Source organism: Scardinius erythrophthalmus (genome assembly GCF_964197995.2).
Source record: "Scardinius erythrophthalmus genome assembly, chromosome: 4".
In the NCBI taxonomy this organism is placed as follows: Eukaryota; Metazoa; Chordata; class Actinopteri; order Cypriniformes; family Leuciscidae; genus Scardinius; species Scardinius erythrophthalmus.
The window spans coordinates 876,325-901,854 of record NC_138224.1 but is presented as its reverse complement, the minus strand read 5'-3'; the positions used below and the strand labels follow the sequence as shown (position 1 = coordinate 901,854).

The 25,530-nt window shown below is 39.1% G+C and overlaps 2 protein-coding genes across 3 annotated transcripts in view; both read left to right on the top strand.

Annotated features, from left to right (window-relative positions):
• LOC308689237 (glutamate receptor ionotropic, kainate 2) overlaps positions 1-7,492 on the top strand; it is a gene marked incomplete at both ends in the record, with an annotated part of 45,822 nt that extends 38,330 nt beyond the window's left edge. Inside the window, 6 exons of the mRNA XM_081362879.1 lie at positions 158-381; positions 3,551-3,669; positions 3,759-3,976; positions 5,427-5,652; positions 5,961-6,211; positions 7,328-7,492. Of these exons, the coding sequence (XP_081219005.1) occupies positions 158-381; positions 3,551-3,669; positions 3,759-3,976; positions 5,427-5,652; positions 5,961-6,211; positions 7,328-7,492 (1,203 nt within the window). The remainder of the gene's footprint in view (positions 1-157; positions 382-3,550; positions 3,670-3,758; positions 3,977-5,426; positions 5,653-5,960; positions 6,212-7,327) is intronic.
• Positions 7,493-11,167: 3,675 nt separating this feature from the next.
• On the top strand, positions 11,168-25,268 carry naga (N-acetylgalactosaminidase, alpha). Of its 2 annotated transcripts, none has more exons than XM_081363203.1 (9): positions 11,168-11,672; positions 12,510-12,666; positions 13,540-13,680; positions 14,265-14,476; positions 14,975-15,069; positions 20,233-20,394; positions 20,618-20,815; positions 22,221-22,361; positions 24,752-25,251. In XM_081363203.1, exons 2-9 carry the CDS (start codon positions 12,512-12,514, stop codon positions 24,962-24,964), a joined length of 1,317 nt encoding a protein of 438 aa, XP_081219329.1. In that variant the 5' UTR covers positions 11,168-11,672; positions 12,510-12,511; the 3' UTR covers positions 24,965-25,251. The 2 variants fall into 2 exon arrangements, with proteins under 2 accessions (XP_081219329.1, XP_081219328.1); XM_081363202.1 differs by having other exon boundaries at positions 11,414-11,626; positions 24,752-25,268.
• The last annotated feature ends 262 nt before the right edge of the window (positions 25,269-25,530 follow it).

Here is a 25,530-nt window from a genome sequence, read left to right as displayed (position 1 = left end):
GAACAGCAAATAAGGTTTTCCAGCTCAAGAGATTCTCACAATTGATTCAGAGTTGATTAATTTGAATCTTTTGGTTGGTTCTGGAGCGCTAGTCATTTTTGCTGCTAAAAGAGTGTTGAGCAGGACATCATTGGTGTGTTCTGTTGGTGATTGACAGAAAGCGGACCTGGCCGTGGCGCCGCTGACCATCACGTACGTGCGAGAGAAGGTGATTGACTTCTCCAAACCCTTCATGACTCTGGGAATCAGCATTCTCTACCGCAAACCCAACGGCACCAACCCCGGCGTGTTCTCCTTCCTCAACCCTCTGTCCCCTGATATCTGGATGTATATTCTGCTGGCTTGCTTGGGTGTCAGTTGTGTGCTGTTTGTCATAGCCAGGTAACATGTGACCCTCGCGCTCGTGTGTGTGTGTGTGTGTGTGTGTGTGTGTGTGTGTGTGTGTGTGTGTGTGTGTGTGTGTGACCACGCGTCCGTTTTCATCCTCATTCATCCTCAGTCTCGGGAAACGGGGACATTCGTGTCTGAAATTCTCTGCAGTTTAATCAAAGTAATTGAAAAACTTAAAAATAACCCATGAGATTTCGATAGCTGAATATTATTGCATCAAACCACATTATTTACAACCAATATTGTTATATTTAGTGGCAAAAATAAAATAAATATAATTGCATATGATAAAATAAAAACTAGAATCACTCTAAAGATGATGATGGCATATTTTTACAAAAAATAAAATAAATAAATATTATTGCACCACACAACATTATTTAGAGTCTATATTTTTATATTAATTGACAAGAAAACCAAAAATATATAAGTTATCTGTATAATAGCCCCAAACCATATTATTCGCAATCGATATTTTTATATTACATGGCAGAAATAAATAAATAAAAAATATACATATAATTGCTCCACACCACATTATTTACAGCCAATGTTGTTACATTTAGTGGCAAAAAAAATAAAAAAAATAATTGCATATAATAAAAATAAAAAACTAGAATCACTCTAAAGATGATCACTAAAATAAGGCACATTTTTGCAAATAAATAAATATAATTGCACCACACAACATTATTTACAGTTTATTTTTTATATTTAGTGGCAAGAAAAATAAAATAAAATAAATATTATTGCATATAATAAAAAAAACAACCTAGAATCACTCTAAAGATAATGACTAAAATAAGGCACATTTATGCAAAAAAAAATAATATTTATATTTATATTTTATATACATTTTATTTTTCTTGCCACTTAATATAAAAATATAGACTGTAAATAATGTTGTTGTTATTAAAGGTGCATTGCGCAAGTCTCTGAGTTTTTGCAGAACTATGCCCCCCTCTGGCAACAAATGAAACTGCAACACTGCAACTGAACGCGCATGACGTCACGCCCAGTCTCAAATTCGGCCCGAATCCCTCTTATTTATTTTACTGTACAGGATTATAGAGGCAATCGCAGTGATCAGAGAAGGGCTCATTCAGCCCATCAGGCAATTGTTTAAGCATGTATGGGTTAGAAAAACGGGTATTTTTAACATGAAAAGTTGCTTAATGCACCTTTAAATAAAAAAACAATTGAATGAATAAATATAATTGCCCCACACAACATTATTTACAGTGAGTGTATAAGTTTACTTTAAACCAGAGTGAAATAATAATGTTGTGCTGAAGTGTTTGTTCTCGGTTTCCTGCGATCAAGCTTCAGATGTTCAGGTAAAACCCTCTGGATATCCCATAATTACCTCTTTCCACCGCCATCCTCTTTAACATCCGTCTCTCTACTCCGTTAATATCTCTCTATGGTTTATGGCCATATCTCACAGGCGTCTCACGACTCAATCAGTCAAGCTCTGTTTATGGAGCAGAATCATGAACGATCGCTGATGCGCTTTAACCCTCTGGTGCTCTTCGCCTGAAGACTCAATGAAATTAATGTACTATATTTTAGTTTGATAATGTTTTTTATTTAATATTTTGTATTTTTAGGGGATTTTATGGTACTAAATTATATTTCCGCAGTATTTATAATCCATTTATTCACTTTTTGAGCATAGACCTGAAAATTACATTTCCAACTCAAACTGGTAAATCTAGAACGCTTTAGAGCGACAGACTGAAGTTTGATCTCTTTATAAACACGACACTTGGCAGATTATTGCTGAAGTGAAGAAAGTTTTAAAATTAAAATTAACAGAATTTGACATTTATTGTTATGAAAAATTCACAAAAATACAATTTTAAATTTTTATATGAAATATATGTTTTCAAAAACATGTTTTACTCTAAAACTGCAAGAAGTCAAAGCCATGAATGTAAGCGAGTCGTGTTCCAGATGTGAGTCTGATATCTGATAGATGATCTTCAGAGAGATGTTGTTCGGCTGCAGTTCCTCACGCTTCCACTAGAGGAGATTCGTCTCGTTCATCATCTCTGGCCGCGAGGAGCTCAAGTGTGAATATTGTTTACAGGATCATTAAACCTGTTCAGATCATCAACATGAGTTATGTGTGTGTTCACACAGCAAGAGCCGAAACCTTTACCAAGTTTCGTACGATTCCATTGAAGAAAAACAAATGTACAGTTTTTGGAAGAGCACCAGAAGTGTGTGTGCACACCCGGATGCTTCCGCTCAGCGTCGGTGTTTAGTGTTACTGGCGAGACGATACCAATGAAAAGCCACGACTGTCACCTAAGTTAGTTTGGAATATGCACAGTGTGTTTGTGAGGCATTCTGGGTAAGTTCTGGATGATTTGAGCTTCATTTGTGCAGAATAATGTGATGTTGAACTGGAGTCATCAGGTTTCCGCTCGTGTTTGCTCTGCTCTATAATTGCAATATTGACTTTTCAACTGCTTTATTGATTAGAAAAGCCCAGATTTACCTCTGAACACACAGAGGAGTTTCTCCAGATCCACATATAGATGTTCCTGAAGCTGCACTCACACACACACACACACACACACACACACACACACACACACACACACACACACACACACACACTCTCGGATCAGATGCATGATTTATTTGACCTGTTGACCTGAGAGGTTTGTGCGGCTCTAGACGAGTTGATCAGAAAACAATGTAAATGTTTGTGTTTATCAGCTGATATAAGAGAGTCTGAGCAGAACATGCGAGTGTTTGATGAGTGTGTTCAGTGGTGACGTCATGACTGACGGGTCATGACTGATCTGCAAGGAGATTCTGACTCACCGCCTTTAAATCTGAAATCTACAGAAACAAAAAAAAATAGAAGTTCAACAGAATAAACAGTTAAATGTGTGTTTGATGTTTTCTGTTGTAGAAGCTCAAAACTGAGCAGTGCCTTAAGTATTAATGTTTGCTGTCAGTGTGTTAATGTGTGTGTGCTGTCACTGTAAATGTGTGTGTGTGTGTGTGTGTGTGTGTGTGCGGTGACAGTAAACGCGTGAGTGTGTGTGTGAGTGTGTGCGGTGACAGTAAACGCGTGAGTGTGTGTGGGTGTGTTAGAGTGTGTGTGCGGTGACAGTAAACGTGTGAGTGTGTGTTCTCGCAGGTTCAGTCCGTACGAGTGGTATAATCCTCATCCCTGTAACCCCGACTCAGACGTGGTGGAGAACAACTTCACTCTCCTCAACAGCTTCTGGTTTGGTGTCGGAGCTCTCATGCGTCAAGGTGAGCTGTGAACACTCACACACACACACACACACACACTCACTCACACCCACACACACACACACACACTCACTCTGGTCTCTCCTCAGGATCGGAGCTCATGCCGAAGGCTCTCTCCACCAGGATCGTGGGAGGGATCTGGTGGTTCTTCACGCTGATCATCATCTCCTCGTACACAGCGAATCTGGCGGCGTTCCTGACGGTGGAGCGAATGGAGTCGCCCATCGACTCGGCGGACGATCTGGCCAAGCAGACCAAGATCCTGTACGGCCTGGTGGAGGACGGCGCCACCATGACCTTCTTTAAGGTACTGCAAGAGGACAGTCACATTCATTTAAAGGTGCAGTCTGTAAGAATGACAGCTAGTGGTCGAGATAAGTACTGCAGTCCAGGGATGTGACGGTGAGGATATTTTCCACCAGTTGATCGGCGTGTGACAACACCAGTAATACAGGTGTCACCGACGGAGGTTTTTAAATCGCTAATTTAAAGGCAAAAGTAAAGTGTGCGCGTCCGCACGGGCAATCATAACAATAATAGGCTAATGAACTCACTATTCAATCCACGCGCGCGCATTTTAGTTTCGCTTTCAAATTAGCGCCAATTCGGGGCGGATTGCTTGAATAGTGAGTTCATTAGCCTATTATTGTTATGATTGCCAAACTATTATGCCAAACTATATGATAGTTTGAGAACACGCAACAGGAACGAGAGACTTACACACTTGTTGGTTGATGAGTTGATTTATCCGCGTTTTAATATGCTCTCGTTCATAGAGATTTATAGATGGACATCGAGGCTTTTTAGGTTGTGTGGAATCTGCAATCTCTGACTCAGTTTGTTTGCTCGTTTCCATGGCTACGATACGCTGTGTTTCCTGTCATCCCGGGTGTCGAAATACTATTGGCTGAACTGGGAGTGGGCGGAGTCACACAGACCAGAACACAAAAACCGACTGACAACACGGAATGTGTAAAACAATAAGTAAAATAACTGTAGAAGTGTTTATCAGAGGAACGAGAGCGTGAACTTAGCATGTTTCCTAAATATCTGCAAACATATTATGGTATTTTTATGCTTTAGTGAAAAAGTTACATACAGCACCTTTAAACTAGAACAGTTATAATGGGTTTTTTAAAATTCAATTATGAAACATTCAATTCATCTGTAAAGCAGCTCTACAGAACACAGAGTCATTATACGGATAGTATTTCTGAGTATTAAAGGTGCAGTGTGTAATATTTAGGAGGATCTGTTGACAGAAATGCAATATCATAAACATAACTGTGTTGTCAGTGGTGTATAAAGACCGTACATAATGAAGCGCTGTGTGTTTACTAGCTTAGAATGAGGCATTTCTCTCCACACACACCGCGGGTCCGCTTACATCGACATGTTTCTACGGTGGCCCTGAACGGACAAATGCGTTTCGTCACTAAGTTGTTCTACGTGTAAAGAAGCTTTAGCTAAAGTCAGCGAATAAAACACTGACACAATAATGAACAAGTCACAATAATATTCACAATAACATATAGTTTTACTGAATAGTAAAGTAAACATCATAATTTATCTTTGTAAAGAAACCTCATTGTTTTACTGGCTACTCTCTGCTGTCTCAGACGATGACATCACTTCCTGTCGGCCACTGTAACTTCTGTTGGGTGCAGTTCACAAACTCACCACTAGATGCGTTAAAAATCACACACTGCACCTTTAACTGCTATAACGTAAGGTTCTCTGTGTGTGTTTTGTGGTAGAAAACCAAGATCTCCACGTACGATAAGATGTGGGAGTTCATGAAGAGTCGAAGTCAGTCTGTGATCGTGAAGAGCGTTGAGGAGGGAATCCATCGAGTGTTGACGTCGGATTACGCTTTCCTGATGGAGTCGACGGCCATCGAGTTCGTCACGCAGCGCAACTGCAACCTCACGCAGGTCGGAGGACTCATCGACTCCAAGGCCTACGGCGTGGGAACACCCATGGGTAACACACACGCACACACACACACACACACACACACACACTCACACACACACACTCAGACACACTCACTGAGGTGTGAAGTTCTCCTCGTCCCGCAGGCTCCCCGTACCGAGACCGCATCACCATCACACACACACACACACACACACACACACACACACACACACACACACACTCTCTGAGGTGTGACGTTCTCCTCGTCCCTCAGGCTCCCCGTACTGAGACCGCATCACCATCACACACACACACACACACACACACACACACACACACACTCTCTGAGGTGTGAAGTTCTCCTCGTCCCTCAGGCTCCCCGTACCGAGACCGCATCACCATCGCGATCCTCCAGCTGCAGGAGGAGGGGAAGCTGCACATGATGAAGGAGAAGTGGTGGCGAGGGAATGGCTGTCCCGAGGAGGAGAGTAAAGAGGCCAGCGCTCTCGGCGTGCAGAACATCGGGGGAATCTTCATCGTCCTGGCCGCCGGGCTCGTGCTGTCCGTGTTCGTGGCCGTCGGGGAGGTGCTCTACAAGTCCAGGCAGAACGCTCACATTCAGAAGGTGCTTCATAACACAGTTAAAGTTTAGCCAAACGATGAAACTCAGTGTGACACAACACAACAAGGGCCCTATTTTAACGATCTGAAACGTTTATCAAGCTCGAAACGCAAGTAACTTTGTGGGCGGATCTCGGAATGCAAATCTAAAATGTGTTGGTCTGAAGTCGCTTCATTATTCATAGGTGTGGTTTGGGCGTAATGTGAAATAAACCAATCAGAGCGACATCTCACATTCCCTTTAAGAGCAGGCGCGCTTGTTCCATGGCGGATTGCTATTATAACGGCGGATTTGCCAGGAGCGGTTCACAGCCGAGGAGACCGACGTTCTCGTCAGGGCCGTAAAACACAGAGAAGTGACATTGGGGATGGAGAAACACACACAGATTAGCTTCGGTTAAACAGGCGTATAATGATTTGGTTAATGTGTAAGCTAGATTTATGACTATTTTTCACATCTTCATGGACACCACAATGATTTCCCTCGTGTGGTAATATTTTCCCTTGTAATAATGTATGGTTTTCTAAAAATGAAAACTGCTGCGTCTGTGTAGATGAGAGAAGCAAAGTGTGTGTGCGTTGTGCACACGCTACATTATGGCCAAGCATGCGCCCTTAAAACAGCATCTGAATAACATGCGCAACGCGCCACTGACTTTAGACGAGGTGGAGGAATTGTTTTCTGAAACTGCAAAATAGCACCAGGGAACGTTTGCGCCGGAACACGCCTCCTCTTTTCGCTGAACCGCCCTCGGGAGCGCAAGTTCATTTCCTAATTTATCGACGTGCGTCTGTGGAGGGAAGAGTCCGCTGTGCGCGTGTGAGAAATAGGAATGATACATGCGTCGCTGTACAAAGTCAATTGCGCTGGGTGCGAGATAGGACCCAAATGTTTAAATACACATCCCTTTAAAAGTAATAGAATTACTTAAATGAAATTTAAGAATAGTTCCCACAAAAATTAGTAAGTCATTATTCACTGAAAATAAAACTATAATAATGAATCCTGCATGACCTGAGCAGGTGTCTCTCTATAGCGCTCAGGGTGTGTCTTAATTAGTCCGCCTGTGTGTGTGTTTGTTTGTTTGAGTATTTTCCTGTTCTTGTATTTCTCCTCTAGCGCTCGTTCTGCAGTGCGATGGTGGAGGAGCTCAGGGTGTCCCTGAAATGCCAGCGACGGCGGAAACAAAAACCTCAACCTCCCGCCATCGTCAAAACAGAAGAGGTCATTAACATGCACACCTTTAACGACAGGAGGCTCCCGGGGAAAGAGACCATGGCCTGAGATCCTGCGGGATTCTCCTGTAACTCTCGTCCAAACGACGGACACGAAGATGTTTCCTGTGGAAATCCGGATACGTGAGCGTCTCAGAAACTCGGTTATCGGCCCAAAAACACCGTCTCTCTCTCTCTGTCCTGCTGGACCTTCGGCGCTACATTGTTCTTATTCTGTGTCGCTTATCTCTGTTTTCTCTGTGAAAGACGTGTAGGATGCTGTGAAATGAAGTAGATGTTTTAAGCGGATCAGTTTTGATGTGAGAGAAATGCTGCCTTCAAGAGCGCCGGATGACGACAGACTCCCAGAACCTCCTCGGAACGTTTATGAGATGTTATTAGTAGGGATGCGCGATATATCGGCCGCCATATCGGTATCGGCCGATATATGTTCATTTTTACTGTTATCGTTATCGGCACGATAAGGAAATTTGGCCGATATATTAAAGCCGATAAATAATGTATTATATCCTTCAGCTGAGACTCTTCAGATGCGCACTGTTCAACATGATGGATTTGAATTGCTGGAAATATGATTGGAATCCCTTCAAAAAGGAAAATACGGTTCAGTGCAAGTCTGTCATATCGGCTACATAACATCATAATGAAAACATTATTATAATTGTGTGTTTGGGACGAGGCTTTTAATGGTGAGACTTTTGTTTTTGTAATCAGGCTCTTAAAAATTATATAAAAATTTGGGTTTAGTTTATCTGCCAATATATTGGTTATCGGCTTTCAAATATAAAGAATTATCGGTATCGGCCAAAATTTTCATATCAGTGCATCCCTAGTTATTAGACGTTAATTAGATTAATATGAACTTTTAGAGAAAGTTCTTATTAGTTTTGTCACACAAAAACCTTCCTGCAATGTTTTTAGAATGTTTGTTACTCAAAATAGAACCTTGAGAGAACGTTCATGGAATGTTAGGAATTGTTAGATGTCAAAAGTCTTAATTATGATCTGATGTGCGTGAACGAAATGAATGCTTTTAATTACTTTCTTTCCTTTTTACTCACTGACAAATACAGGAATCTTTTTAGCACCAGTGCAACAGAATGACGAGCAAGAGGCCGCTAAAGCAGGAAGGCAGAATGTTTTTAACACAGAAATTAATGGAATTAAAATTATCTTACGCAATAATATCTTTGTAACATATTTCCCTTGTGGGTCAAAATGACCCGAAGCCCTAAAATGATACTTCTTTTTTTTTTTTTTTTTTCAGAAAGCTTATTTTATTTCATTTTGATAACATTTTTTCAATTTTTTTATTACATTTCTTTGGAGATTTTTTACTTTATTTTTATTTACCTTTAAAAGCACAATCCTCATAACTCCCATTCCCCAACTTAAATTCAAAATCACTCACAATTTCATGCATAACCCTTAATTCAGCTCAAAATATCTTACATTGAGTGTCTTTGTCTCTTGTTGAAAAAAATTACAATAATATAACATGATATTTCATGACTCTATATAGAGCCTTACAGCTCTATATGAGCTGTTACGCTGGGTCCTAAAGTCAGTTCTCTTCAGTGTGCATTCAGATACACATGTAGACATTAACTAAATAATTTTTTTGGTATAGTTTTAGCATTTTTAGTTTGAATTTTGAGCATTTTTAGGTTTTTCTATGTGTACTGAAGCATTCCTCACATTCCATTCATTCCTAATGGGGGCAAATTGAGCCGCGAGAGAAGGATTTGTTACTTTTTTTAATTTCAACCACAAAACGAATCCTTTTAATTTTATTTGTGTGTATTCGTAGTTCAAGTGCGACAAAAGTCCTGGGGTCTTGGACCCTCTGATGAACACTCAATTTGTAAAAAAAAAAGTAACCCGAGGGAAGACCAATGACGTTGGAGCGCAAAGAAAAGCAGCATGAATACTTACTTGAAGGCACCAATAAAATCCATGAAACAATGTCCGTCAGTTGTATGTCGCGAGCTGCGTCCTAAATCACATACTTCCCTACTATATATAGTAGGCGAAACACAGTCAGTATGTCTGAATTTACAGTGCTCATAAAAAAGTACCAGCACGACCTACTACTTCTGAAGTGTGCATCTGATGGACACTTTATGAATGATAATGACAACATGGCAAATGCACTACATCCGGATCGCATTCATTTTAGCGGTTGCAAAGTAATTCCTCGCTATTTGGGACGCAGCCGCACTCACACTCGGTGTCATGATGATCAACGACTCAAACCAAAGTTCTGTCATTTAGATAAACTTCAACTTTTCTAGGAAAACTTTCTACTAGCGTCCATTCTGTCTGTCACAGGCAACTCGACTTTGTTTGTCATTCAACGGAGATTTATAACGAGAAAAAAAGAGAAAAGCAGTTTTTGTACAGACAAATTTTGTAGTAAATCTTTATATTGCCGTGTCTGATGCCTATGTAGGTTAAAGAGGACGGCCGCGCATTAGACGCCCCACACACACATATGCACGTCCATCCAGCCGAGAGCAAGCAGCGTCTCTATCCCAGACAGCAACATCGTGCTGACCCATATTCAGTTCACATCCGGCCCACATCCGGTTCACATCCGGCTCACATCCGGCTCACATCTGACCCACATCTAACTCTCATCCGGCTCACATTCGGCCCACATCTGGTTCACATCCGGCTCATATCTGGCTCACATCTGAATACGCGTGGAACCCACACGTACCAGATGTGGCCCGGATCCGAATCGACACTGTGTTGCTGTCTGGGTACAAACCTCCTTTGTTGTTTTACAAGCATATTTTCTGTTTCTGTGTGCTGACGTTTGTGTTTTACCTGACGACGAGTCTCTACTGTATAATAGTGTGCTGAGCAAACGCTAGGATTTCTCCGACCGGGTTTAATCTACAGGGACCTTTGGAAAAGAACCATGTGCAAATTAGCATCGGGTGGAGAACTGTTCAAGCTCATCTTGTAATAAAAAAAGAGATTATACTGTGTAGAATGTGTCGTTTCCTTCCTGTGTGTGTGTGTGTTCAGTGTTTATCGTTTTTAATTGTAAATCAAGTTATTCTAGATCAACTGGACTGTCTGTTGCTTAAAGTCAGAATGAAAGGGAAGTTGCACTGGATTTTACTCTGTTATTGTGCCGTATCTGAGTGAAACGCTTCTGGAACAAGAACAAATGTGGGCGGGGCTTGATTGTGTCCGTGGGGAATTGATTTGATGGTTGTGGTTTGCTATTGGTGGATCTCATCAGAGAATCAGCTACGGGGAGAGTAGCTTAAAGGCTTTAGTGAGGGAAAGAACTACAATCCCATGAAGCATTGCAAACAGCAAGATTAATTAAAAATGGAGAAATATGTAACTACTACTCATTTAGCGTATAGGTAGATCGACTCGATTTCATGGGAGTGGGCGGAGCTAAAGAGCTATTTTTGCTTGGTTGCTTTTTTCGACTCTGATTGGTGCAATTTTCTGCACAGCATCATGGGTAATGTAGTGTTCACCAGGAATTTCACCCTTAAACATTATTATTTAAAAAAAATAAGCTGAAATAAAGTAGGCTGATGCTTTCAGCAGAAGCAAAAAACATTGATTATCAGCCTCGTTGCTCACAGTAAGGCTGTCTTTAATGATTTATAAGTCATTGTTAAAAATCAATTTCCCTGTAGAGAAAATGAATGGAGGATTTACTCTATAAGACCGTCTCTAAAGAGATGTCGCTGCAAGAAGGAGGGGAAGTTATTTTGATTCAAGATTACGAGGAAATCTGATGTGCATATATTTATTATAGCCTAAAATATTGCAATATGCCATAAAAAATAGGTACTGTCCATTTTGATTTCATGGGGACTTTAATAATATTACAGGCTCTAATAGTTTATTTGATTTTACTTGTAACATCACAACAATTTAGCTTAAAATCGAAATGTTTTGTATGAATGACTGTGGGACTTCCTCATGAACAATCGGTCAGCTGATGCGGCGTCACATGACACGATGCGGTCACATGACCGGCTGGATCATACACACACACACACACACACACAGAGAGAGAGAGAGTGAGAGTGTGTGTCTGTGAGAGAGAGAGAGAGCTGTTTACAGCAGCAGAACTGAACCGATCAGACCCCAGAAAAGCAGTGACATCTGATTCGGAGTGAGAGAAGATCTGGATCCGGATCCGGTGAGAGATGAAACCATAATCAATCGCGTGCATCAGTTTCATTCAGGTTTTTAACTCTATTCTAATTCATCTGATCAACGCAGTTCTATAGAATATCAATGCATGTGGAGATTTAAACAAGTCTTCATTTATATATGCTATAATGTATGCGATGCACATATAGATTCGTGTTGTGCTTTCTAACAGGAAGTGTCTAACAGGATGTAAATGACGGGCTCATTTATTGTGATGAGTTATTATTGAAAATGAAATTGATATCGCTGTTTGTTCCAGTAGGATATATATATATATAGTGAGTGAGTAAGATTTTTTAAGGTTAGGGTTCTTAAGGATGTTTACTTAACCTGTGTGTGTGAAAGTCACGTGTGTATCATGTGAGTCATGTGACACTGACAGGTGTTTCTCTCATGATGTTTACAACAGACATTAAAATAAAGCTTTAGTAGTGCAAAATATATTTGAAATGGTCTAATTCCACATTAATGTTGTGTTTGTGTTGGTTTAAAACACAATGTAATCATTCAGTGTTTGTGTCAAAAATTCCGATTATAATGTTCATTGTTACATTGGTTTACAAAATTGCTACATTTGGAAAAATTGAATGTAACATCACAGTTTTATATAGTATTGTATATGACATTGAACTGATTTGATCTAAATAATGACACTAATATCTTATGAAGTTGAAGGCGTTTCATAATTTCAAAATCTGTTATCAGAGGAAACTGTATTTCAGAAATGTACATATACAAAATCACAGTTAATGCAGAAACAATGAGCTCATTGAAGTAATGAATACAAGGAAGACTTTCTTTTCTCAACTCTTCTCAAGTTGATTTAAATGCCATGCCTTCAGAATGAGTGTTAGTATGGTGTGTTTCAGATATGCAGTGGTCAGCACTGACTCTGGTTCTGGCGTTCTGCTCGGCCACCTTGGCTCTGGACAACGGTCTGATGAGGACCCCTCCCATGGGCTGGTTGGCATGGGAACGCTTCCGCTGTGACATCGACTGTGACAACGACCCGCAGAACTGCATCAGGTGATCCAGAACCGGCCTTTCATTCGCATATTTCACTGATCCAGAATCAGCCTTTCATTTGCATATTTCACTGATCCAGAATCAGCCTTTCATTTGCATATTTCACTGATCCAGAATCAGCCTTTCATTTGCATATTTCAGTTTAAGTTGAAAATGTTGCTTTTGTGAGTTCTATTAGTTTTGGTTTTTCATCAAATTTTTATATTTAATTTAATTAGCACACATAGTTTTAGTATTATTTATATACTATTATAGTTTTCATTAATATTTATATGTTCTGTTTTCTGTTTATTTTTAATAATTGTATGCGCTTTTGTCCATTCTTTTAGTTAGTATTACTATTTGGGTTTAATTTATTTATTTTTAATTAATTCATTTCAGCTTTATTTCATCAACAAAATTTTTTTTTTTAATATTACTATTTAGGTTATATTTATTTTAATTTTAGCTTTAATTTAAAATTATTTCAGTTTATTGCCAAGGCACCATTTCTAATTTTCGTTTACCTTGTTTTCTTATCTAATATTTATCCATTTTTTATTTCATCTTTATTTTAATTAATAAAAGTATTTTATAATTTGTATTAATATTTTGAATTCGCTTTTGTATTAATATTTTCCATTTTAATTTTAGTGCATTTTTTATTACACTATTTATTATTATTTTATTTCATTGCCAAGGAAGGCAACGTTTCTAATGTTCTTCAAGTCTATGTTTTCCATCTAACATTCACACTCTAACGCTGAATGCGTGAAGAATCCCAGCGCTGACGGTGTGTGTGTGTGTGTGTGTGTGTGTGTGTGTGTGTGTGTGTGTGTGTGTGTGTGTGTGTGTGTGTGTGTGTGTGTGTGTGTGTGTGTGTTCCTCCTGCAGCGAGTCGTTGTTCACAGACATGGCCGACAGACTGTCGGAGGACGGCTGGAGAGAGCTGGGTTACGTCTACATCAACATCGACGACTGCTGGGCCTCCAAACTCAGAGACAGTCAGGGCCGACTGCAGGCCGACCCCAAACGGTGCTGACCTCTGACCTCTGACCTTCTGATAGCAGAATAGAGAATATCACTCTGAACATCAGAGTCTCTCTCACACACACACACACACACACACACACACACACACACACACACTCCATCTGAACACCAGAGGGCATCTCTCTCACACACACACACACACACACACACACTCCATCTGAACACCAGAGGGCATCTCTCTCTCACACACACACACACACACACACACACACACACACACTCCATCTGAACACCAGAGGGCATCTCTCTCACACACACACACACACACACACACACACACACACACACACACACACACACACACACACTCCATCTGAACACCAGAGGGCATCTCTCTCACACACACACACACACACACACACACACACACACACACACACTCCATCTGAACACCAGAGGGCGTCTCTCACACAATTCACAATTCAATTCACAAACTCACCACTAGTTGCCGCTAAACATCACACACTGCACCTTTGACTGTGATTACATGGAGGTTGCGATGAGTCCTGCAGCTCTACAGCAGAAGCACTGCTCCTCATCTCACGTTATTGTGACTCAATCTGCAGGTTTCCACATGGCATTCCTCGTTTGGCGCGTTACATCCATGATCGTGGGCTAAAGCTGGGCATTTATGGAGACATGGGCACATTCACGTGTGGCGGATATCCGGGAACAACTCTGGATAAAGTGCAGATAGACGCCCAGACGTTTGCGGACTGGGAAATCGACATGCTCAAACTGGACGGCTGTTACTCAAACTCCAGCTATCAGGAACAAGGTGAGGGAACCAACACAATATTCCTCATTATAATAATTAATACGCAGAATAAAGGGGCGGGGCCTGGTTGAGTTAGTTAGTAGTGTGTTAAACTAGCAGTTATGGTAAGGGGCGGGACATTTCCCAAACACACTCGAAGCGCTCGACCAATCACAACACACTGATCCAGCCAAACCAATCAGAGCACAGATTAATTATACAAATGTGCCATTAAATAAGATTTATAAAACTTATCCAAGAACAGGTAAAAAATCATAGACAGTGGTTCATTGAAACCAGTGAAGTTTCGAAACTCTCCGAAGCCTCGTTCGCTAAAATCACGTCGAGTCAAATCACCTTTATTTATAACGAGTTTTCTACAATACTGATAGTTTACAGATGACGTCACACACACTACGCTCATATTCTTTACAGTGTATGTTTGATACGCGCTCTGAATCGCTGATTCTAAACATTATCCTGTTCTCATTATCTTTTGTTGATTATATTTAAACACAGGCTATCCGATGATGTCAAAGGCCCTGAACGCTACGGGCCGTCCCATTGGCTACTCCTGCAGTTGGCCCGCCTACCAGGGCGGACTCCCTCCTAAAGTGAGTAAAGTTACTGTAGTGTCTCCAATCTGAAGCACGATGGAATTGTAATATATGATTAATAGGGGTGTATCGTGTCACAATATATCGCAATACAAAAATGCATCAATATATATCGTGGATAGTTCACCCAAACTAAAAATTACTGTGTGAGAGAATTTTTAGTGTCAGTACTGCATTAAACTACTATATATAATGTTGAATATGATGTATAATAATGCATATTTGTGGGTCCTGATAATGCCAAATGTCTGATGTTACCAGTAAAAGTGGCCTATACATTATTATAAATATATCTAGTCAGTGAAACATATTCATCTTCAATAATTCTGTATTTTCAGCTTCAGAATCATGAATATTGTTATTCTGGTGTCTCTATTGTTCATTGGTTTTCCAGCACCAAGTCCAAGACTATTCATTTACACACACAATGTAATATCAAATTTAGCATTTTAATCAACAGCACATTTTTTGTTTAACGTTTTATCATATGTGTTGGAGTATCGCGATAATATCGTGATAATATGGTATTGTAAGTTCAGTATCGCGATAATATGGTATCGTGATAATATGGTATCGTGAGTTCAGTATCGCGATAATATGGGTTCGTGAGTTCAGTATCTTGATATGTATCGTATCGTGAGTTCAGGATCGTGAGTTCAGGATCGTGAGTTCAGTATCGTGATAATATCGTATCGTGAGTTCAGTATCTTGATAATATCGTATCGTGAGTTCAGTATCGCGATAATATCGTATCGTGAGTTCAGTATCGCGATACTGAACTAGTATCGTGATAATATCACATCGTGAGTTCAGTATCGCGATAATATCGTATCGTGAGTTCAGTATCGCGATACTGAACTAGTATCGTGATAATATCGTATCGTGAGTTCAGTATCGTGATAATATCGTATCGTGAGTTCGGTATCGTGATAATATCGTATCGTGAGTTCAGTATCGCAAGTTCAGTATCGCGATAATATCACATCGTGAGTTCAGTATCGTGATAATATCGTATCGTGAGTTCGGTATCGTGATAATATCGTATCGTGAGTTCAGTATCGCGATAATATTGTATCGTGAGTTCAGTATCGCGATAATATGGGTTCGTGAGTTCAGTATCGCGATAATATGGTATCGTGAGTTCAGTATCGTGATAATATCGTATCGTGAGTTCAGTATCGTGATAATATTGTATCGTGAGTTCAGTATCGTGATATGGTATCGTGATATGGTATCGTGAGTTCAGTATCGTGAGTTCAGTATCGTGATAATATCGTATCGTGAGTTCAGTATCCTGATAATATGGTATTGTGAGTTCAGTATCGCAATAATATGGTATTGTGAGTTCAATATCGCAATAATATGGTATCGTGAGTTCAGTATCGCAATAATATGGTATCGTGAGTTCAATATAGTAATAATATGGTATCGTGAGTTCAGTATCATATCGTGAGTTCAGTATCGCGATAATATGGTATCCTGAGTTCAGTATCGTATCGTGAGTTCAGTATCTCAATAATATGGTATCGTGAGTTCAGTATTGTATCGTGAGTTCAGTATCGCGATAATATGGTATCGTGAGTTCAGTATTGTATCGTGAGTTCAGTATCGCGATAATATGGTATCGTGAGTTCAGTATTGTATCGTGAGTTCAGTATCGCAATAATATGGTATCGTGAGTTCAGTATCGCGATAATATGGTATCGTGAGTTCAGTATTGTATCGTGAGTTCAGTATCGCGATAATATGGTATCGTGAGTTCAGTATTGTATCGTGAGTTCAGTATCGCGATAATATGGTATCGTGAGTTCAGTATTGTATCGTGAGTTCAGTATCGCGATAATATGGTATCGTGAGTTCAGTATCGTATCGTGAGTTCAGTATCGCGATAATATGGTATCGTGAGTTCAGTATCGTATCGTGAGTTCAGTATCGCGATAATATGGTATCGTGAGTTCTGTATTGTATCGTGAGTTCAGTATCGCAATAATATCGTATCGTGAGTTCGGTATCGTGATAATATCGTATCGTGAGTTCAGTATCGCGATAATATCACATCGTGAGTTCAGTATCGTGATAATATCGTATCGTGAGTTCGGTATCGTGATAATATTGTATCGTGAGTTCAGTATCGCGATAATATTGTATCGTGAGTTCAGTATCGCGATAATATGGGTTCGTGAGTTCAGTATCGCGATAATATGGTATCGTGAGTTCAGTATCGTGATAATATCGTATCGTGAGTTCAGTATCGTGATAATATCGTATCGTGAGTTCAGTATCGTGATATGGTATCGTGATATGGTATCGTGAGTTCAGTATCGTGAGTTCAGTATCGTGATAATATCGTATCGTGAGTTCAGTATCCTGATAATATGGTATTGTGAGTTCAGTATCGCAATAATATGGTATTGTGAGTTCAATATCGCAATAATATGGTATCGTGAGTTCAGTATCGCAATAATATGGTATCGTGAGTTCAATATAGTAATAATATGGTATCGTGAGTTCAGTATCATATCGTGAGTTCAGTATCGCGATAATATGGTATCCTGAGTTCAGTATCGTATCGTGAGTTCAGTATCTCAATAATATGGTATCGTGAGTTCAGTATTGTATCGTGAGTTCAGTATCGCGATAATATGGAATCGTGAGTTCAGTATTGTATCGTGAGTTCAGTATCGCGATAATATGGTATCGTGAGTTCAGTATTGTATCGTGAGTTCAGTATCGCAATAATATGGTATCGTGAGTTCAGTATCGCGATAATATGGTACCGTGAGTTCAGTATTGTATCGTGAGTTCAGTATCGCGATAATATGGTATCGTGAGTTCAGTATTGTATCGTGAGTTCAGTATCGCGATAATATGGTATCGTGAGTTCAGTATTGTATCGTGAGTTCAGTATCGCGATAATATGGTATCGTGAGTTCAGTATCGTATCGTGAGTTCAGTATCGCGATAATATGGTATCGTGAGTTCAGTATCGTATCGTGAGTTCAGTATCGCGATAATATGGTATCGTGAGTTCTGTATTGTATCGTGAGTTCAGTATCGCAATAATATCGTATCGTGAGTTCGGTATCGTGATAATATCGTATCGTGAGTTCAGTATCGCGATAATATCACATCGTGAGTTCAGTATCGTGATAATATCGTATCGTGAGTTCGGTATCGTGATAATATCGTATCGTGAGTTCAGTATCGCGATAATATTGTATCGTGAGTTCAGTATCGCGATAATATGGGTTCGTGAGTTCAGTATCGCGATAATATGGTATTGTGAGTTCAGTATCGTGATAATATGGTATCGTGAGTTCAGTATCGTGATAATATCGTATCGTGAGTTCAGTATCGTGATATGGTATCGTGATATGGTATCGTGAGTTCAGTATCGTGAGTTCAGTATCGTGATAATATCGTATCGTGAGTTCAGTATCCTGATAATATGGTATCGTGAGTTCAGTATCGCAATAATATGGTATCGTGAGTTCAATATAGCAATAATATGGTATCGTGAGTTCAGTATCGCAATAATATGGTATCGTGAGTTCAATATTGTAATAATATGGTATCGTGAGTTCAGTATCATATCGTGAGTTCAGTATCGCGATAATATGGTATCGTGAGTTCAGTATCGTATCGTGAGTTCAGTATCGCAATAATATGGTATCGTGAGTTCAGTATTGTATCGTGAGTTCAGTATCGCGATAATATGGTATCGTGAGTTCAGTATCGTATCGTGAGTTCAGTATCGCGATAATATGGTATTGTGAGTTCAGTATCGTATCGTGAGTTCAGTATCGCAATAATATGGTATCGTGAGTTCTGTATTGTATCGTGAGTTCAGTATCGCGATAATATGGTATCGTGAGTTCAGTATTGTATCGTGAGTTCAGTATCGCAATAATATGTTATCGTTAGGGCTGCAACAAACGATTATTTTGATAATCGACTAATCTAACGATTATTAGAACGATTAATCGACTATTCATCGATTATTTCGCTGACTAATCAGTACTTTTGGAACGATTATTCAGCCTTTTCAATTAGCTAAAACACTGAGTTATACATATTCTAACTATAATATATATATAAAAAAATCACTTCAGCTTTTGAAATGGTTGTTTTAATGAACTTTGAGCAACTAAACAGGTCATTCTATTTAAGTTTTCAGATTTCTGTCCAACTCAAATCACACACAAATGCTCTCTAAGCAACATTGGTTAAATATTCTGTTCACTTTAAATAGAAAAAAATAAACAAAAAAAATTATCAGCTGCATTACAGACACACTTAAACTGCAAACAATTATTATAAGAATTTTTTTTTTTATTGATATGACAATTGAGCTGAGCTGACAGAGACATTCTCATTCACCTTTTAATTTACAGTATAAAAAAATAACTGACATGATATTCTTCATAACATCTCCTTTTGTAAGTCTTCATGAATATGTAACAAAATACAGGCAAGGGATAATACTGTAATAACGTTACCTAATAGAGCTACAATAATAAAAACAGCCCTGACTCCTAAGCTCGATCAAGCTTTATTCTATGCAAAAATAAATCATCACATTACTGTAATTATATTATTATTGTTAATATTATTGCTATTAGTAGTATTGCATTCTCTAAAAAGAGATTTACTGCTAGTTATTTAGCTTCAGCTGGAGAACATTCACCTCTCACTGGCTCGTCTTGTGCCGGTGTGTTTCCTCTTTAAGTGCTTTAACATGCATGTTGTGCTCCCGTGAAAAGCAAGTTACGCCTTGCATGTATTGCATACGATAGTTTTGTGAAACTTTACACACCTTGCTAGTTCGGATTCGTTTGCACTCCGTCATAATTCGCGCTGTGTTTTCTTCTACCGCAATAGCATTTGTAACGGCTGCATTACACTCTAGCGCTACAGCGCCGTAGCGGTCAAATCGCGATATTGCAGGCCCTTACATTAGGTCACGTGGGATCAAACGACTACTCGACAACAAAGATATTTGTCGACAATTTTTTATTGTCGACGTTGTCGACAATGTCGACTAATCGTTTCAGCCCTAGTTATCGTGAGTTCAGTATCGTGATAATATCGTATTGTGAGTTCAGTATCGTGAGGTATCAGTATCAGTATCGTTACACCGCTAACGATGGGTGTTTTCAGGTGAACTACACACTGCTGGGTCAGATCTGTAACCTGTGGCGGAACTACGCTGACATCCAGGACTCGTGGGATAGCGTACTGGGAATCGTGGACTGGTTCTTTGACAATCAGGACGTTCTGCAACCCGTGGCCGGACCGGGTCAGTGGAACGACCCCGACATGGTGAGCTCATCATCACTGGCTGCGTTTACACGGGTCTTAACAAACCATACATCAATGGAAAGCTTATTTATTCAGCTTTCATATGATGTATAAATCTTAATTTAAAAAAAAATGACTGGTCACATATGGTCAAAAGATCGGATCTGTGCATTAAGACTGTAAATGCAGCCGCAGAAAACCATGATTTATGCTAATGATTTATGCTCATTTGCATCATCCTCAGTTGCTGATTGGAGACTTCGGCCTCAGCCTGGACCAATCGCGCGCTCAGATGGCGCTGTGGGCGATCATGGCCGCTCCTCTCTTCATGTCCAACGACCTGCGTACGATTAGCAGCGACGCTCGCGCAATCCTGCAGAATAAAGTCGTCATCGGCATCAATCAGGACCACTTAGGCATCCAGGGCAGACGCCTGTTCAAGGTCAGTAATCTACAGGATCGGGTTTCACTGTTGCATTTGGCTCTTAGCTGGGCTATTGACTAAAAGTAAGACTGTTAATAACGTTAAATGAAATATAAATATTAGTTGAAAACATTAAACTAAAATATATAAAAAAAATAAACCTAAAAAAACTTAAATGACAAAAGCAAATTGCTCAAATTAAATTAAAATGAATACTAAAAATATAAAAATAATAGCTAATTCAAAATATTTATAAAAATGCAAGGGTATTGACTAAAACTAAGACTATTAAAAACATTAAATGAAATATAAATATTAGTTGAAAACCTTAAACTAAATGAAATAAAAAAAAATAGCAATATTTTAAAAAAAAACTAATAAAATGACAAGCAAATTGCTCAAATTAAACTAAAACTAACACTAAAAATATACAAATTATAGCTAATTTAAAATATTAATAAAGGTGCTCATTTTTGCACTGCACTGTATTTTTTATTTATTTATTTAAATATAGTAGCATTTATTATTTAAACAGATTTGTATTACTTTATTTTATTAATGGTTATAATTTATTATAATTAATAATCACATTTATTTATTTAATAATATTTTAAGCCAAGACACTACAGGTGAAAAGGGTAAAATTGAACAAATAGATGTAAAGCGATTACATTTTTTTTTTATCTAATTAATTACATGAAATGCCTATTGATTAATCGCACATGAACTTCGGCTGAGAAATTACCCTCAAAAGTTGATTTAAAGTCATTATTTTGTTAAATGAGAATGGCATCAAGTAGACATTAGAAAATAGCTTTAGAGAGACGTATTTTATAAGAATCAACATAGAAGTTATTACTCATAAATGCTTAGCCATGTTTTTTTTCAGAAGCTGCATCTGAATTGGTATTTAAATATATCTTTGTTCCACTAAAGAAGGAAAGTTATACAGGTTTGAAACGACATGAAGGAGAGTAAATGTAAAAAAAACGCTGAATTTTCACTTTTAGGCAAACTATCCACAAAATATGATTTTTTTTTTTACGCTGATTCATTCAGGAATGAAGTAAGTGGCTCTCTTTATGAATGAGTCATTGAATCATTGGTTTACCCGACTGACTCGTTCAATACACTGATTCATTCAGAAACGAAACTTGAGCTTATTGAACTTATTGAGCACATATTGAGCAAAAACAGACAATATTGTGTCTTAAATATAACAGAAAATGAACTTTTTTAACTTCAGTATCACATTTGCACTCGTGATATTGCTTAACTATATCATATGATATAAACATGAGACAAAAGCTCATACGAGTGTATTTTTGACCTGATATCTTGACCTGAGCTCAAGAGCTGAGCAGTGCATGAGAAACAGAGCAGTTGGCACAGTTTGAAAGCGATGCTTGTGTGTTTCTGTCAGGAGAAGAGCCGGATTGAGGTGTACCTGCGACCTCTCTCTAAAGGAGCCAGCGCTCTGGTGTTCTTCAGCAGGAGGACAGATATGCCGTATCGATACTCGACAACTCTGAAGACGCTGGGATACACACCTGGAGTGTATGAGGTGAGCCTTTAAACACAGACAAGCTGACAAACAGACAAGCCGGGGGTTAATAAAGTCCTTCTGAAGGGAAGCGATGCGTTCATTTTAGAAAAATATCCATATTTAAAACATAATCGACTAATAAAAAAAGGTAAAGGGTTTACAGTGTTAATTTCGTTGACGAATAATTTTCGTCATTATTTTCGTCAACGACATTTTTTTCAGTGACGAAAACGAGACGAAAACTAAATAAAAAACAGTTTTAAATGACGACAACTATGACGAAAATGTATTGACATTTTCGTCAACGAATAAAAACTAGACAAAAATGTTGGGGAGGGACGATTGAGGAAGAGATCCAGTCATAAGCGTGATTTTTTTTCCCAAACCACTTCAGCGGAAATCCCGCCCTGCAGCCTATTTAATTGGTTCAGGTTACAGTGACGGGTAGGTTTAGGGATCAGTGTTTGGTGTAGGCAATCTGTGACGGGTAGGTTTAGGGATCAGTGATTGGTGTAGGGCAATCAGGGCGGGATTTCCGCTGAAGTGGTTTGGGAAAAAAAATCACGCCAGTCATAACCAAGCGGGAAGGAAGTCGACCGGAAGTTGAAGTCGACCGGGTGCCGCCATCTTGTAGCAGAACTTCACTTGCGTTAGCAATCCCATTGACTTCCATTCATTTTGGCGTCACTTTGACAGCGAATAACTTTACATCTGAGGCGTTTGAAGACTCCATTTGTCCATTTTTTATTTCTAAAGAAACACGACAATGTATAAAATGCTCCATTACCTTGTAGCTTATGTTATGGCCCCGTAGAAGCAGTTTTTGTAAAAGTAGGCTAACGATTGCGTCATAACCACGCGACTCTCTGTCGCACACTAGAGAGATTACCGTATGGACGGGAGGAGAAGCTCGCGGGCAATCGGGGAGACGTGGAGGCAAAATGACAATATAATTAATCAGAATACTTAGCAAAAGTTTCTCCTGCTCCAAGCTCATGGACAGCTCCTAATCACACTCTCCGTCTCTGCAAGATTCGGAAGGGAATGATTCAGATTTCTCTTGGCACAGCTACTAGAAGACAGACGGGTTGCTCACGTGGTCCGTGTAACGCTTTGCTCGGTTTGAGTCTGCGCGTCAGGAAAGGAAGTGCTAAGAAATCGCTGAAAACGGGCTTCACTTGTCTCAATTGAGTTCCAATGGGGTCGCTGTGTCCATTTCTTTTACTGTCTATGGTCATAACTGATGCGTTTGTGGTAAAGCGCAGATTTGAATTGTGACGTGCTGATCTACCCGCGGACAGGAGTTGGCATGCGCTTGATTCATGTCTATAGATCGTTAAAAAATGTAAACGTCTGGGAGAACACACACACACACACACACACACACACACACACACACACCCGACCCGAAGCGTGCCTGCACAGCTATACAGCGCGCGAGGACTGAACTGAGCTCTCTTTCGCGTCTGAATGGATAAAATACACACAACATTGTCTAAATGTCAGTTTTGGAGAGTATTCACGTAAACACAGTCGGTTATGTCTTTAAAGAATGTACCGTTGTTGTGAGAATAAAGAATGTACCGTTGTGAGAATAGCGGATCATGTGCATCAGTGCCATTGGATCTGCACACTCGTTCTTAAAGTGACAGTGCGTAATACACATAATGCCGTCTGTGCACTTAATCAAACAACAAAATAAAAAGAGAAAAGCACTCACTGCTCTTTAAAAGCTGTAATAAGGATTAATTATATTTAATTTATATAAATATGTCTGCTTGAAAGAATAAAGAATGAATACTACATATATCATGCATTGAAAAAAAAGACTAGGCTATTTCTTTAGGAGAAGTGGTTTTATTTAATTTTAAGATGTTTTTTGTATTTCACAGCAGTTAAAAATGTGTCTGTATTGCATGTTCAAACTTTACAAATTATTCATATTAACAGGTTAATAGTGTTTTGGGAGTAGGCTATATAATGGGTTTGGAAATTTTAGAGAAATTCTAAATTAATGCATTACAATTTAAATTCGATTTTAGTCGACTAAATATACTGTAGATTTAGTCGACTAAAATGTTATTGTATTTTCGTCGACTAAAACTAGACTAAAACTAAAACAATTCAGATGACTAAAATATGACTAAAACTAAATGGCATTTTAGTCAAAAGACTATGACTAAAACTAAATCAAAATTTGCTGTCAAAATTAACACTGAGGGTTTACTAAAATCTTGTATTAAAATAGAATTTACTTTTTATAAACTGGTCAATGACATGGAAATGTTTAATTCTCTCTCTCTCTCTTTCTCTCTCTCTCTCTCTCTCTCTCTCTCTCTCTCTCTCTCTCTCTCTCTCTCTCTTTCTCTCTCTTTCTCTCTCTCTCTCTCTCTCTCTCTCTCTCTCAGGTGTTTGATGTGTTTTGGGAGAAGCCTTTGCCAGAACTGAAGGACAGCACAGAGTTTGTTGTGTCGGTCAACCCGTCTGGTGTGGTCATGTGGTACATCTATCCAGCAGCTGATTGGTGGAAAGGGGCGGAGCCTAGTCGTTTCAGCGAGAAGCTGAAAGGTCCGAAGGTCCATCGATATGCTAATGAGGCCGACACCCCTCTAGTGCTTTGATTGTTTTTGGAAAGGAAATTAACTACGCACTCAGGGATCTGTAGCCAATCAAACGTGCCTCTCTCGATTTTTTAAAAATGTACATTTTTTAGGACTGATTTTACTGAATGTCTTTTAAATGAGTTTCCATTCATGTTTTTGCATTGACTTTAATAAGAAGTCTAACGCTAACATCTCATTTGTGCAAATTCACATTTCAAGTCGCTTTCGCTTTTTTTATCATGATGCATTCGGTGATGTGTGATACTGTATTTGAACTCAAATAAACACAAATGATGGTCAAACTCACAGACGTTACAGTGTGGATTTGTACACTAGTATTTGATTAACCCTGATTGGTTAGAGTCATGATGATAATTGGCTGCAGCTTTCATTGTTTATCAGTAAACTGACAGTCTTACAAAATGTGGATTCCTGTTCATTAAACCAAAAGTATTAATCCACCGATCATGTGCTTTCAGTTCCTCAACACTGAATCAGGGTTTCTCATTCAAAAATGTTAAATCCAGTTGCACTGTCCTTGCATCATCAGACCCGTTTGATATGATTTCAGGCTAATCAGTAAA